The sequence below is a fragment of the Ictalurus furcatus genome, chromosome 6, assembly GCF_023375685.1.
Source record: "Ictalurus furcatus strain D&B chromosome 6, Billie_1.0, whole genome shotgun sequence".
Lineage (NCBI taxonomy): Eukaryota > Metazoa > Chordata > Actinopteri > Siluriformes > Ictaluridae > Ictalurus > Ictalurus furcatus.
The window spans coordinates 5,252,501-5,265,000 of NC_071260.1; the positions used below are offsets into that span (position 1 = coordinate 5,252,501).

Sequence of the window (12,500 nt, forward strand, 5' to 3'; positions counted from 1 at the left end):
AAAAGTTATCTTAAAGAAATACGTTTTAAGAGAAGATTTAAATACACTAAAAGACTGGGCTTCTCTAAGATCAGAGGGTAGTGAGTTCCACAGTTTTGGAGAATTTGGAGTCTGAGGGATGGTTAAAAGACAAGAATTGGAGGAGCGGAGATCACGTTTTGGGGAATAATGGGGGAAAAAGTTGTTTTCTCGTGATCTCGACATAACAAAAGTTGTTTTCTCGTGATCTCGACATAATAAAAAGTTACGTGAAAATATCACGCCTTGTGAATGGGACAGGTGTTGCATGCACATTGGCGTCTTCGCCATCACCTTCATAAATGTAATAATTCCCCGCTGTAGAGATGGACTTTATCTCTGCATTAGGAGAGACAGATGTCCCCTTCTCAAGTGTGTGGAAGTCTTTTATCACTGACAGACCTAGAGCTATTTCAGCTTGAGTGAGTCCTGATCAAAGTAAAAATGTACCGGTTCATCCATAATGTTCAGATCACAAGAAAATTAAGTCAAGATCATGAGAAAACAAGAAAAAAAAAAAATAATAATAATGCATGGTTTCTTAGGGCTTTGTTGGTTATTGTAAACTAATTTTCACTTGTGTGAACTACTTTGTTAACATTATTATCTTGGTTTATTAATACTGATGGTAAATTCTCTAAAGATAAAAAAAAATCTCTAAAGACAGTTAATGATGTTAGTTATAAGAACATTTAATTTTTTTTTTATTTCCAAATAGGTTACCCACACGTCCACCCATCCCCTCTTCAACATATAGTCAACATAACTGCCAATAAATCATCGCTGGACAATTCAGATTCATACAGTCCCTGTACTGCGCTTCACATTAATAATGTAAAAAAGAAAATGTATACCCCCCTTTAATCTTTCTGAATACAGCACATCCTCACACCTGCTGATCGCTTTTGCTGAACTATGATGGATTTTGTTCCCTTTGGGAATGGGAAAATCAGAGCGCTTCGGAGATCAGAAGAAATACAGGGAGAGGTTAAAGAGAAATTGACATCTTGAAGGTAAAAAAACAAACCAAAAACCCTGCGTTTCAACTGAAATCATCTCCCATGTATTACATCTCTCATTTATCAGTGATGGAAAAATAAAGGTTTATATACTGTTTAAAAATCACCACTTTTTTTTCCCGCATGAAAGCAAAAATCATTGTTTTGCTTTTTGAGACACTCAGGATGACAGCAGGAGATGACGAATTAAAGCATGAAATCTGTCTCCTGGCAAACACATGCGTCTTTGAGGTTTATGAGTCGGTGCGAGACGAAGGTCATCTGGCAGGAAACGCAACAAAACAGCAACAATATCAGCAGAAAGTTCAACAGAGAGTCTGACGCATTCAGAGAAGAGATCAGAACTGCCGCCATTATCCAACTCCTTACTCCTCCTTTTCTGTTCACTACTTAGTGTTTTCCAATACTGTAATACTTATTGTAAACCAATCAGGCCCTATTGGGGGTCTTACTCAAGACATTACTGGGATTTGAACTAATAACCTGTCAAAGCCTTAACCACTGAGCCACCATTTCTCCAGACCACCATGAGCCATGGCCACGATTTCCACTGCTTGGAAATATGGAAAAATTTATATTAAAAAACTGCCATTGAATAGAACCTATGGAATAGATCTGATCAGTGGGATGAGACAGCAGGGCATGTGTACCTGGTCTGGATGTGGAAGTTGTTGGTCGTCCCAGTGTGTTCGAAGTCGTGAATAGCAGCAGCAAACACCATGGCCAATATTTCCAGTTCGGTGAGCCAGTGCTAGGACACACCAAAGCACAAAACAGTCACTGAACAGTGTCGAAAGCTCGACAAATGACCGCTAACGTACTATCTTAACCTACTTGATGAAATATTGCCAAAATGAAACTTGGCCATAGTTAGTCTAAAAGGAGACTTTTTCCTTCGCTCACCATAATGCCAGTGTGGAGCATCAGATAGTGTGCGGTCTGGGTGACATCAGCAGCGTGGGTCAGGTTGTGGTACGGATTTTTGTGCTTGCTGTAGCCAACCTCCAAAGCCTCCACAAATGCCACCAGAGAAGACACGGGTATCTGCGTAAGGACAAACACAAGCCATTATAACATGATATCCTTGACCAGCATCTGCCAAAGCTTGTTAACAAAACATAAAAGCATAAACTGTTATCTCCAAGATATACTAGATGATCACTGTCTAAAACGTAATAGGCACTTAATTATGTGAGTAATTACATATAATTTAATAATAGTAATAAAAAATATATTTTTACATACCCATCACCCAACATTCCTGAATTGTTTTATTTTTATTTGCCTAGTGAGCTAATACACTAACTAGCTGTTACTTACTAGTTGCTAACTTAGCATGTTATCTACGTAAGTGTCTAAAATACTGTTGCACCAACAGCAATGATGAAGATTACATTTCATTCCAATTTTGGCAAAACATTTGGGACACTTTTCTTTTTGTTATTTAATACACTTCCAGTGCATTCAAACTACAAATTAACTTGACTTCATGACTTATATTAACTTGTATTCATAAGCATAAACAACAATGTGTTGTTTTTTTTTGGTTATTTTTTTTTTTTTTTTTTTTTTTTTTTTAAAGTATTTGGGCACTATATATATTAAGGGTCTGAATACTTATTTCCCCTTACTTCCAGAGGCCTATGTTGTGACACTTGGTGGCTTAGTGGTTAGCACGTTCGCCTCACACCTCCAGGCCTGGGGGTTCGATTCCCACCGTGGCCCTGTGTGTGCGGAGTTTGCATGTTCTCCCCGTGCTGCGGGGGTTTCCTCTGGGTACTCTGGTTTCCTCCGCCAGTCCAAAGACATGCATGGTAGGCTGATTGGCATGTCTAAAGTGTCCGTAGTGTATGAATGGGTGCGTGAATTTGCATGAGAGTGTGCCCTGCGATGGATTGGCACCCTGTCCAGGGTGTACCCCGCCTTGTGCCCGATGCTCCCTGGGATAGGCTTCAGGTTTCCCCGTGACCCTGAAGGAAGGATAAGCGGTATAGAAGATGGATGGATGGATGTTCTCAGATGTCTTATGTTCCTAAGGAACCATGTTCGCAGTGCCCTACATACCCAAATTCATATGATCCCAAAGGTTAGCGATGTTTTTCTGAGGATGAGTTGAGAAACTGATGAATAATTAATGAGCATGTTTGGCTTTATTCAATCACATGGCACCAACTGCCTGTGACTCGCACAAATTGTCATCTTCATTGTAATGTTTCTTTAATGTCAGCCCTTCACAATTTAAATGGGAACATTTTAATACAATGCACTGCACAATTTCCTTGCTTTCTTGGTGCTCTGTGAGTGGATGAATTGTTAATGATTCATTAATTCCGCCTGCTCTTCCTAGGTATAAAATAGTGCAAACTGGTAATGTGCTCTTATATAGCGCAGTATGTTTTTCTTTAGTTCTCATTTAGTTGCCGTGTAGTTACCATTTGAGGTGATTTATAACCTGTTTTCATCATGGCTATAGAAATTGTTGTTTTTTTTTGTCCAATATTGTGTCTTACTATTATTACGGCTGGTTAATTTCAGGATCAATTGTATTTTGAGTGTTTTATGGTTCTTTGTGTAACTGTCCAGGGAGTGATCGAGTAATATGATAAGTGATACACAATGTGATTAGGGAGTCGTGTTTAAATGAGTAAAACCCAGAATACTGACGTTAACGGTTCTGCAGTTGGAAACTCAGAAATGATGAAATTATTGTTGCAGTGTTCCGTCTCAACCTTTGTCTTGATTTCTCTCAACGGATGTGGTTACGCAAAAGGCTTACACACGCGCAAACACAAACACAAAGACTCATAGACTCAGAGGTGTTCGTCTACACATGAGAAATGCAAGCGAGAACATTGCGATGATGAACACTTGCCGTCAAAGGTGCACTAAAGGGTGTTCCTATAAGAGAGCAAAATAGCAGAACAGCTGCTGACTGTGAACAATATAAACCTCCAGAAATGAAGAAAGAAGTTTTCGAATGCTCTGCCTGCAGTCCTCCTACTCTCGCTGCTTCATTTACCTCGTTCTTGTCTATGTTGTAACAAAGCCAGATATACTGGTTGGTTGATAGGTTAATACAAATAGGCTCATATATTGTATCATTAAAAATAAATTGCTTTGTTTTATTTTTTCCTCCATTTTCTCCCCAATATGGTCACCTACCAACTACCATCCACCCACCATCCAGTTCTTCTCTATAACATGACAATTAACTAGAGATGAACCGATACTAGATTTCTCAGCCGATACGATAACCGATTATTCAGAGTGATATCGGCCGATACCTATAATCGATACTGATAGTTCTGCCTTTTATATCTTCTTTTAAATTAATAATAATTAATCCCACAATTCTGAAGGAAATGCAAATAAAAATTTTATTCTCTCCATTTCAACAAGTTGTTTCACAGTAACTGGTCTCATAAACAGAACACACATTACTCAAATTAACATGAACACATGAACTAAATTCTGAAGATTAAAGTAAGATTTCTTAACTTATTGAATGTTATTAATTCATATTAACATTGACTGAATTCTAAAAAACCTCCTGTTAGTCTCACATTCACTCACCACAAACAAAAGCATTTCTACTTCATCACTGAACATCAAACTGGTAATATATAATATAAACTTTATATATTAACATATGAAATATACTACTCTACAAATATATTTTTCTGTGTTTTTTCGGCGCTTTAATTCAGCTCGAGCAGCGCGGCAAAAAAATTAAATAAAAATTAGACTCGACTCCGAAACTCCCGCTTCATCTCTGCTCACTTCCAGTGTAAAATTTTAGCAGTGCAGAGATTACAGAGATTACAAACTGCAGTTTTGTCATCATTCCACACAAGAGACATCATCTTTACACACAGCACAAAATCGACATGTTTACCCACCCTCTTTTGATTGACAGGATATATTCGGCCCTGATCATCGGATGTTATTAAAGAAAAATAGATACATCGGTGCATCTCTACAATTAACTCATTCGTTCATCTTCAGTCACCAGTTTATCCTGGTCAGGGTTACAGTTATTGAGCCAATATTTGAGCAAAGTACTCAGGATGGGATGATGGGCTATACAGCTTCAGGAGATCAGCAAGATACACTGGAGCTAAACAATTCAGCGCTTTAGACGTCATGAGAAGGAGTTTGAAAGGTAGCCTTGAATAAGACTGGGGTAAAGACTGGGTTGCTACATGTGTGAAAGAAAAATAAAGTGAGTGAATCTTAACTTAATCTTAATTTGGTCTTGGTAGAATGTAGCATGTAACAATGATCTTTGGTATGAAGTATTGGCAACACTTTAATCATAATATACACAGACATGGATGAAAGAGCAGGAGGAGGAAAAAAAAAGAAAGGAAATCCAAAAAGTGAGCAGTAAGAGTGTGTGCATATAATGTGTGTGTGTAGGAGTCTTCTCTCTGCAGAGCCAAAGCCTAAACTTGGATTTCCCAGCATGAGTATGTCCAAGTGCAACAGCTATTTTTATTTTTTGGTGACGTGTGTCTGCGTATGTGTGTGTAAAGAGAATCTCACACACCCTGAAGCGGTTGATCAGGTCGTATCTGGTGAGCAGCTCATACACCAGGAACTTCAGCGCGTGTTCGCTGCTCGCCTCGTGAAGCGTGAAGACATCAAATGACCATTTATCAACGTCCTGCGAACACGACAGAACCCGTTTACACACACGTTTATGCATTTTGTGGAGTGTTTCCAACACTTCACTACAGAGCCCAGTCTGAATTCTATGTGTAACATGTGAAAATTGCTTACTGTGTATGATACCAGAATTGAACATTCTATTAAGCATTCGGTGTAAAACAAATGATCTATAGACTACAGTGACATGAAACAACCAGAGAGTGAGATAAAGCATTCTGTGGTGTAACCATAGCAACAAATGTATAACAGTAGCCTATTAATACGTGTGTGTGTGTGTGTGTGTGTGTGTGTGCGCGCGTGTAGAATTTTAGCTTAATAAAAAGACAATACGTTTCCTCACAAAGCAAAACATCTAGTAAAGCGTCCATTTTCTTAACACTGCGACGTAGCCCTGGTGTAAATGGGACAACAGCTGAAATGTCGTGATAACAGAACATAATGAACTTGGCTTCATGGTATGGTATGCTGCTTTTTTCTTGCCTTCACCTAGAATGCTTTGTTATCTTTTACATTATACAATGCCATTTTCTAGTATTTGTCCCTTACTTGATTCATTGCACTTTTGCAGACTTTTTCCTCTGCTACCTTTAAAGGAGATTTTTTCCCCCGATTTATCAAACACCTCATTATTCTGCTCGTATAATAAACTGTGTATTTAAAAGCCGAGTGATCCGTGAAGAGAGACATCAAATAGCGGGCTATTTTATTATTTTTTTCACTGAATATGTGTAATTGTTTGGGATTTGGTCTGAATTAAAGTGCTCGTTATAGTTCCACTATTGTATCAGATTGCCAGTTTATTAAAAACACTTACTCTGTATCTATCAGATAAAAAAGAGGCCACCACAGGACCACCGCTGAACACATTTTAATCGGGTGGTGGATGGCAGTCTATGGTGCTTGTACTGTATGAGTGTGCTGCATTTGTTTTGTCTTTTTTGTTTTGTTTTTTAAACACTGAGAACTTTATAAATTACCTACAGGTACAAGTCACTGAACTTTCACATTTCTTAGAGCAGTACATTTATTTGCTGGGAGTGTAGTAGTTGATATTCTGTGATCATGAGGTTGTGAGTTCAAACCCCAAAGACCCCAGTGTCACAGACCCAATGTTGGGCCTGTGAGCAAAACTCTTAACTCTCAACACCTCAGATCTTTACTGAGATTTAATTAATCTTTAAAAGCCTGGTTTTTTTGGTCAATTTTGATTAAAAAAGGCCAAATTAATACATATACGTAAACTGTGATGCACTGTGTGTTTCAGTAATATGTGCTACAGGAGCTCTTCTGTGGGATCGGGCCAGACGGGTTAGCCTTCGCTCCCCACGAGAATCAATGAGCCTTGGACACCCATGACCCTGCCTCTGGTTCACCAGTTATCCTTCATTGGAACACTTTTGGTAGGTACTAACCACTGCATACCGGGAACGCCCCACAAGTTCCCATAACGGAACGCCCCACATCTCCTGCTGTTATGGAGATGCTCTGACCCAGTCGTCTAATCATCACAATCTGACCCTTGTCAAAGTCACTCAGATCCTTACACGTGCCCCTTTTTCCTGCTTACAACACATAAATTTCAAGAACTGACTGTTCACATGCTGCCTAATAAATATATCCCACCCCTTGACACGTACCATTGTACCGAGATAATCAATGTTATCTTCACCTGTCAGTGGTTTTAATGTTATGGCTGATTGGTCTATACTGCACTTTTGGTTGTAGTTATGAAGAATGTGTACATGGTGACAAGCTATATAGGATGACACGGTTTTGAGCTTATCTTTTTCATGTCATGTGATTTTATCTTATTAATAAAGGTCCAACACTGCCATTAACAATGCATTAACTTTAATTACTCTGCAAAATTTGACAGGGATGAACCAAGCTTATTTTTTATTGCATGTAAGAGTGTTAATATACTGTGTATTAATTATTTCATACTGCACCACGGCAATAATTTGTAATTCAAATTACAGGTTTATATTAATATGTTTCTACAGTGTACACAAAACGTGCTGTTATTTAACAAAGAATTGTTAACATGGTGACGTTTTCTTTAAAGAGATGTTTATTTAAGATTGATGGAAGGAGTCTCCAGTGTCAGGACTTTGTATCAGTCACAGGTAGAGCGTAAAAATAAATTCTGGACAAAGGATGTTGGATTTTCTCAGTAACAAGTTGCTGCAGACAGTTTATATCGTTTAAATTGCAAGACATAACAGGAACTAACTAAAACACAACATTAAATGTAACCACAAATGGATAAAAAGTATCATATATCATAAATTAAAAAAAATTGTAATCACTGGCAAATTTCTGTGGTATAAGAGCTTTTGTGGTATACCCAGTCGTTCAGTCTTTTCCTATCACAGCACACCCACAAGTGTTTTATTCCTTTCATAATGTTAGTAATCTCTTTTCATAAGCTAATCGACAGATTACATTGTATTTGAGTCATTGTGCTATCGTTACAGCTGTGTCTGTTGTGTGTGTTTGAACAATTTGGGGACCAACAGACACATGTCCATCAGTTGACGGACAATAAAGTGAATTAAAGTAAAAAAAATAAATCAATCAATCTTAAATCTTCAAGAACTGTGGTAAATTGGTTAATCATAACCAGGCACAACTCACCACCTGTAAAACTATTTGCCATTTTCTATCGGTGATGTCTTGGTACAACATCACACACTATTACAAGTCACTGTACAAGACATTTTTGTTTTGATTCCTATAAGTCCCTGTCAGTTCCCACTTCTTGTCCTCATGACGGGAGGTATTAAAAATACTTCAGTATTACGGTTATACATTTCCCACAGATCATAGATCCAAATAACTCATAACACAATGAAGTATCGTCATTGTTGTTGCTCTCATAGCGTGAGAAGCCCTGCATGTCAAGCAGAAGTAGCATTCAGCAGTTCTATTGAACTCGTTTTTTAATTTTTTTTAAACTGACTATAAAATACAGGAATGCGTCAAATCTGACCTTCTCACAGAAACAACCAGAGACTCCAACCATCAAGGAGACTGACTCAACAACCAAGTTTTCAGCTCCAGGTAAATGCAATCATTCAGCAGGCATGAAAAACCAGACAGAGTAAAATATTTCCACAAGACAGGAATACCTCTACAAGAGTCTGGAATGTCACCATGTAACAGCTCATAACTGCTGCATGGAATCATTTTGTGTTTGAAAATAATAAACAAACAAAAAAGTTTGATTCTACTATAATGTGATGCATGAACACGCAATAATATGGACGGTGGGAAAAATGAGATGCGCTGAATACCTTAAGAGCGAGGATCACAGCTGGAGGATATGTCAGCCCGGCCATGTTCGACGTCCTCCTGTACATCCTGTCCAACACACACACACACACACACAATATCAGCCAAAACCCCTTATTACCATAATGACAAGTTCTGCTCAGAAAAGGTTATATACCGAGTGTAGGACAGATTTTTTGTTGTACTGACATCTACATATGCTGATATATACAGATTGTGAACAGGTACATCACTCTGGTATGTAATATATTCATATGTTAAGAATGTAATGCACCTGAATCTGTACCTGTCTTGCACTCCAAATGCCTGTATTCTGATTTAAACCCAGAATGGTCATGGCCTAAACTGAAAGAGTTTTTTTTTTTTTTAAATTAAATACTCTACCACTATGCCGCTTGGGAAAAACAGGTTAAAAAATAAATAAATAAATAAATAAATAAGGTAGAAATGTCAGCACTGTCAACATCACTGATCACTGACTAATACCTGCATGAGCGTAAAAACCTCTGGCTCACATGAATTTTTTGTTACATGCCATAGGATCCCAGTCTTGATGCGCACTGGCTGGTTTTCTATTTTTTATTTATTTTTTTTTAATTTGATTGAGAAATACATGTATACATTTGTAATATAGAGTACATATAGAGAGAGTTCCCATTTCCTTGTTTTTCCTATTTTTGACCTTGACTATGGATATGCCTTTGGGTGTTGCCAACTCTGTTGAGCTTTTCCATGATCCCTGCCATTCAATTTTTAGGAAAATCCCAAATAAAAATAATCGCATGTACTTCCATCTAGCATTTCTCTTACATTAGAATATGAGGAGGAAGATGTGGGACTATTCTGATTTATGTACATAACTGGAGGCCACAGTGGCAAGTCAATATTTCTCTTTCACATTGAGCATTGAGCTTGAACAAACCATTTCACAAAACAGACAAACTGCCTTTTCAAGTGATTATAATAGAAGAAAGCAAGTAAAGAAAAAGTCTCGCTGTTTTGTTATTTATTTTCCACTCGAATGGTCAAGAAGAGCAAATGGAAGTGGATTCAAGCGAACCCATCAGCCTGCGAGTTCCTCGGATTTTCAGAAAACTGAAACACAAAGGCTCATAAAAACAGGATGTAAGCAGACAGGCGTATGGATATAAAGTATATTTCGATTGATAGGCAAAAAAGAGAAGAAAAGGTAAATGTAACGAAAATGTTAACAAGTCAATGCTTTCCCAAAGTTTACTTTTCTTTTAATAATTCAGGACTTCAAAATAGCAAACTAACAACAGCAAAATGAAAACTTTATGATTTCATGATTTTGATGTACTAAAATGAACTAAAATGTGATTTAATATATTAAGTAAATGGAATGAAAAAAACAACTTATGGCTTCTACAGGATCATTTTGCATAGTGTTCACAACAAAATGTTTGAGACAAGAGATCAGCCTGCCTGTTCTTCAGTGTTTCAGGAAGCTGAAACAAAAGTGTTGAAGATGCAGACTAGTTATAAAAAGAGCAATAATTAAATAAATTAATTAATAATAATAATAATAATAATAATAATTTATATATATATATATATATATTTATATATATATATATATATATATATATATATATATAAATTATTATATATATATATATACATATATACACATACACACACAAAGAGAGAGAGAGAGAGAGAAATGGAAATGATATATGGATTTATATAAAAGAGGTAGTGATGAGGCCACATCCATCTCTGTGACCTTGAGCAAGCTGAAACATTTTTTCACATCAGCTGTGATCACAAGTTAAGAGAGAATGGGGACAGGAACCAAAGTCGGACACTTCTTTTAGCTTGTCCCGGAGCAGCAGAGTCACAGAGATTCAGTCTGAATCAGCAGGCTTTCAAACATTTAAAAGGTCAAGGAGAGAGTGTGCCTAACAAAGAGCAGAAAGAATACTATATATTTGGGCCAAGCACCAAAACAACATTACACAAATTCAAACACAGTCCCTTTGAGGGATGATCAACTAAAATTATCCTAATCCTGCAACCTTAAATTCCTTCTTCATCCAGATCCTAATCCTCCCACCCTAAACTCCTGCTTCATCTAGATCCTAATACTCCCATCCTAAACTCCTGCTTCACCCAGATCTTACTCTTGCTATCCTAAACTCCTGCTTCACCCAGACCTTACTCTTGCTATCCTAAACTCTTGCTTCACCCAGACCTTACTCTTGCTATCCTAAACTCCTGCTTCACCCAGATCTTACTCTTGCTATCCTAAACTCCTGCTTCACCCAGATCTTACTCTTGCTATCCTAAACTCCGGCACCATCCTGATGTTAGTCCTGCCATCCTAAACTGCTGCTCCAGCCAAAGCCCAATCCTGCCATCCTAAACTCCTTCTCCATTCAGATACCACTTGTCATCCTGTAGCCTATGTACTCATCTGGATACTACTTCTGCCATCCAGAGTACTACACACTTCTGCTCTATCCAGATCATACACTCTTAGAAAATAAATAATTCTTTAATGGTTCTTAGCTTCCAAAAGGAACAGTTCTGGTTGGTACTCCACCTGTTCCTCAGAGGGATAAGCTGAAAATACTTAATTGTTCAAGATTTCCTTCCAGCAGTCTACCCCCCCCTATCCTCCTGACCCCTACAAGCTCCTGCCCCATCCAGATCCTTCTCCTGCCCAGCAAACTCTTTCTTACTCTTCATTGACAAAAGGCTGTTGTCTTCTTACAGCGTACTTATTTTAGTAATAATTACATGATTGTAGAACCATTATGTAGACCCATTAACGGATCTTCAGTTGTTCCTCTTGGGGAATCCATAAAAGTTCTATTCTACTGTACAACCCTACAACAGAGACTGTAGGAGCCCTTAATAGGTTTACATGACGATTTTAAAGAATTCGTTCAATAATCTTTGGTAATTACTTGATCCTGGTCTGTGTTGCAGTAGATCCAGACTCTATTCTGGGAACAGAGGGGGTCACCCATCCATCACAGGGCACCATGCACACTCACATTCTCACACTTATAAACTTAGGGGCAATTTAGGTTGGAGAAAACTGGAGATCATGGAGGAAACCTGCTTGGACTTGGGAAGAACCAGCTGCGAAACTCCATGCAGTCTCAAAACAAGTTCAGGTTTGGATCCTGGAGCTGTGAGGTGGCAGCACAACCTACTGCACCTCCATAAAATTAAAATTCCTTTGTGTGATCATGAATTTATTTAGACTTTTGATGAGCTTTGGGACTTTTATTTTGATAAGAAGCAATGGGTTTCCCTATCAGAAAAGCCTTTGTGGAGGCTAATAAGCCATAATTATCCAATGAATCTTTGAAGAACCATTGAAAAACATTTTCAATGTGTAGTAGATTGAGATCCTTATTGCTATCCATTAACATAATTATTTGATATATACCAAAATTATTAGACTATCTAACATAAAAGGATAGGCATTCCCTGCTGAGCACCCTTGAAGAACTTTTTTTTCCT

The 12,500-nt window shown here is 37.8% G+C and overlaps 1 protein-coding gene across 1 annotated transcript in view; it reads right to left on the reverse strand.

Annotated features, from left to right (window-relative positions):
- The window catches only part of pde1a (phosphodiesterase 1A, calmodulin-dependent), an 86,960-nt gene that overhangs the window by 8,462 nt on the left and 65,998 nt on the right, over positions 1–12,500 (reverse strand). The window contains exons 5-8 of the mRNA XM_053626282.1: positions 9,005–9,071; positions 5,587–5,703; positions 1,941–2,081; positions 1,688–1,788 (exon numbers count right to left, since the gene is read on the reverse strand). Of these exons, the coding sequence (XP_053482257.1) occupies positions 1,688–1,788; positions 1,941–2,081; positions 5,587–5,703; positions 9,005–9,071 (426 nt within the window). The remainder of the gene's footprint in view (positions 1–1,687; positions 1,789–1,940; positions 2,082–5,586; positions 5,704–9,004; positions 9,072–12,500) is intronic.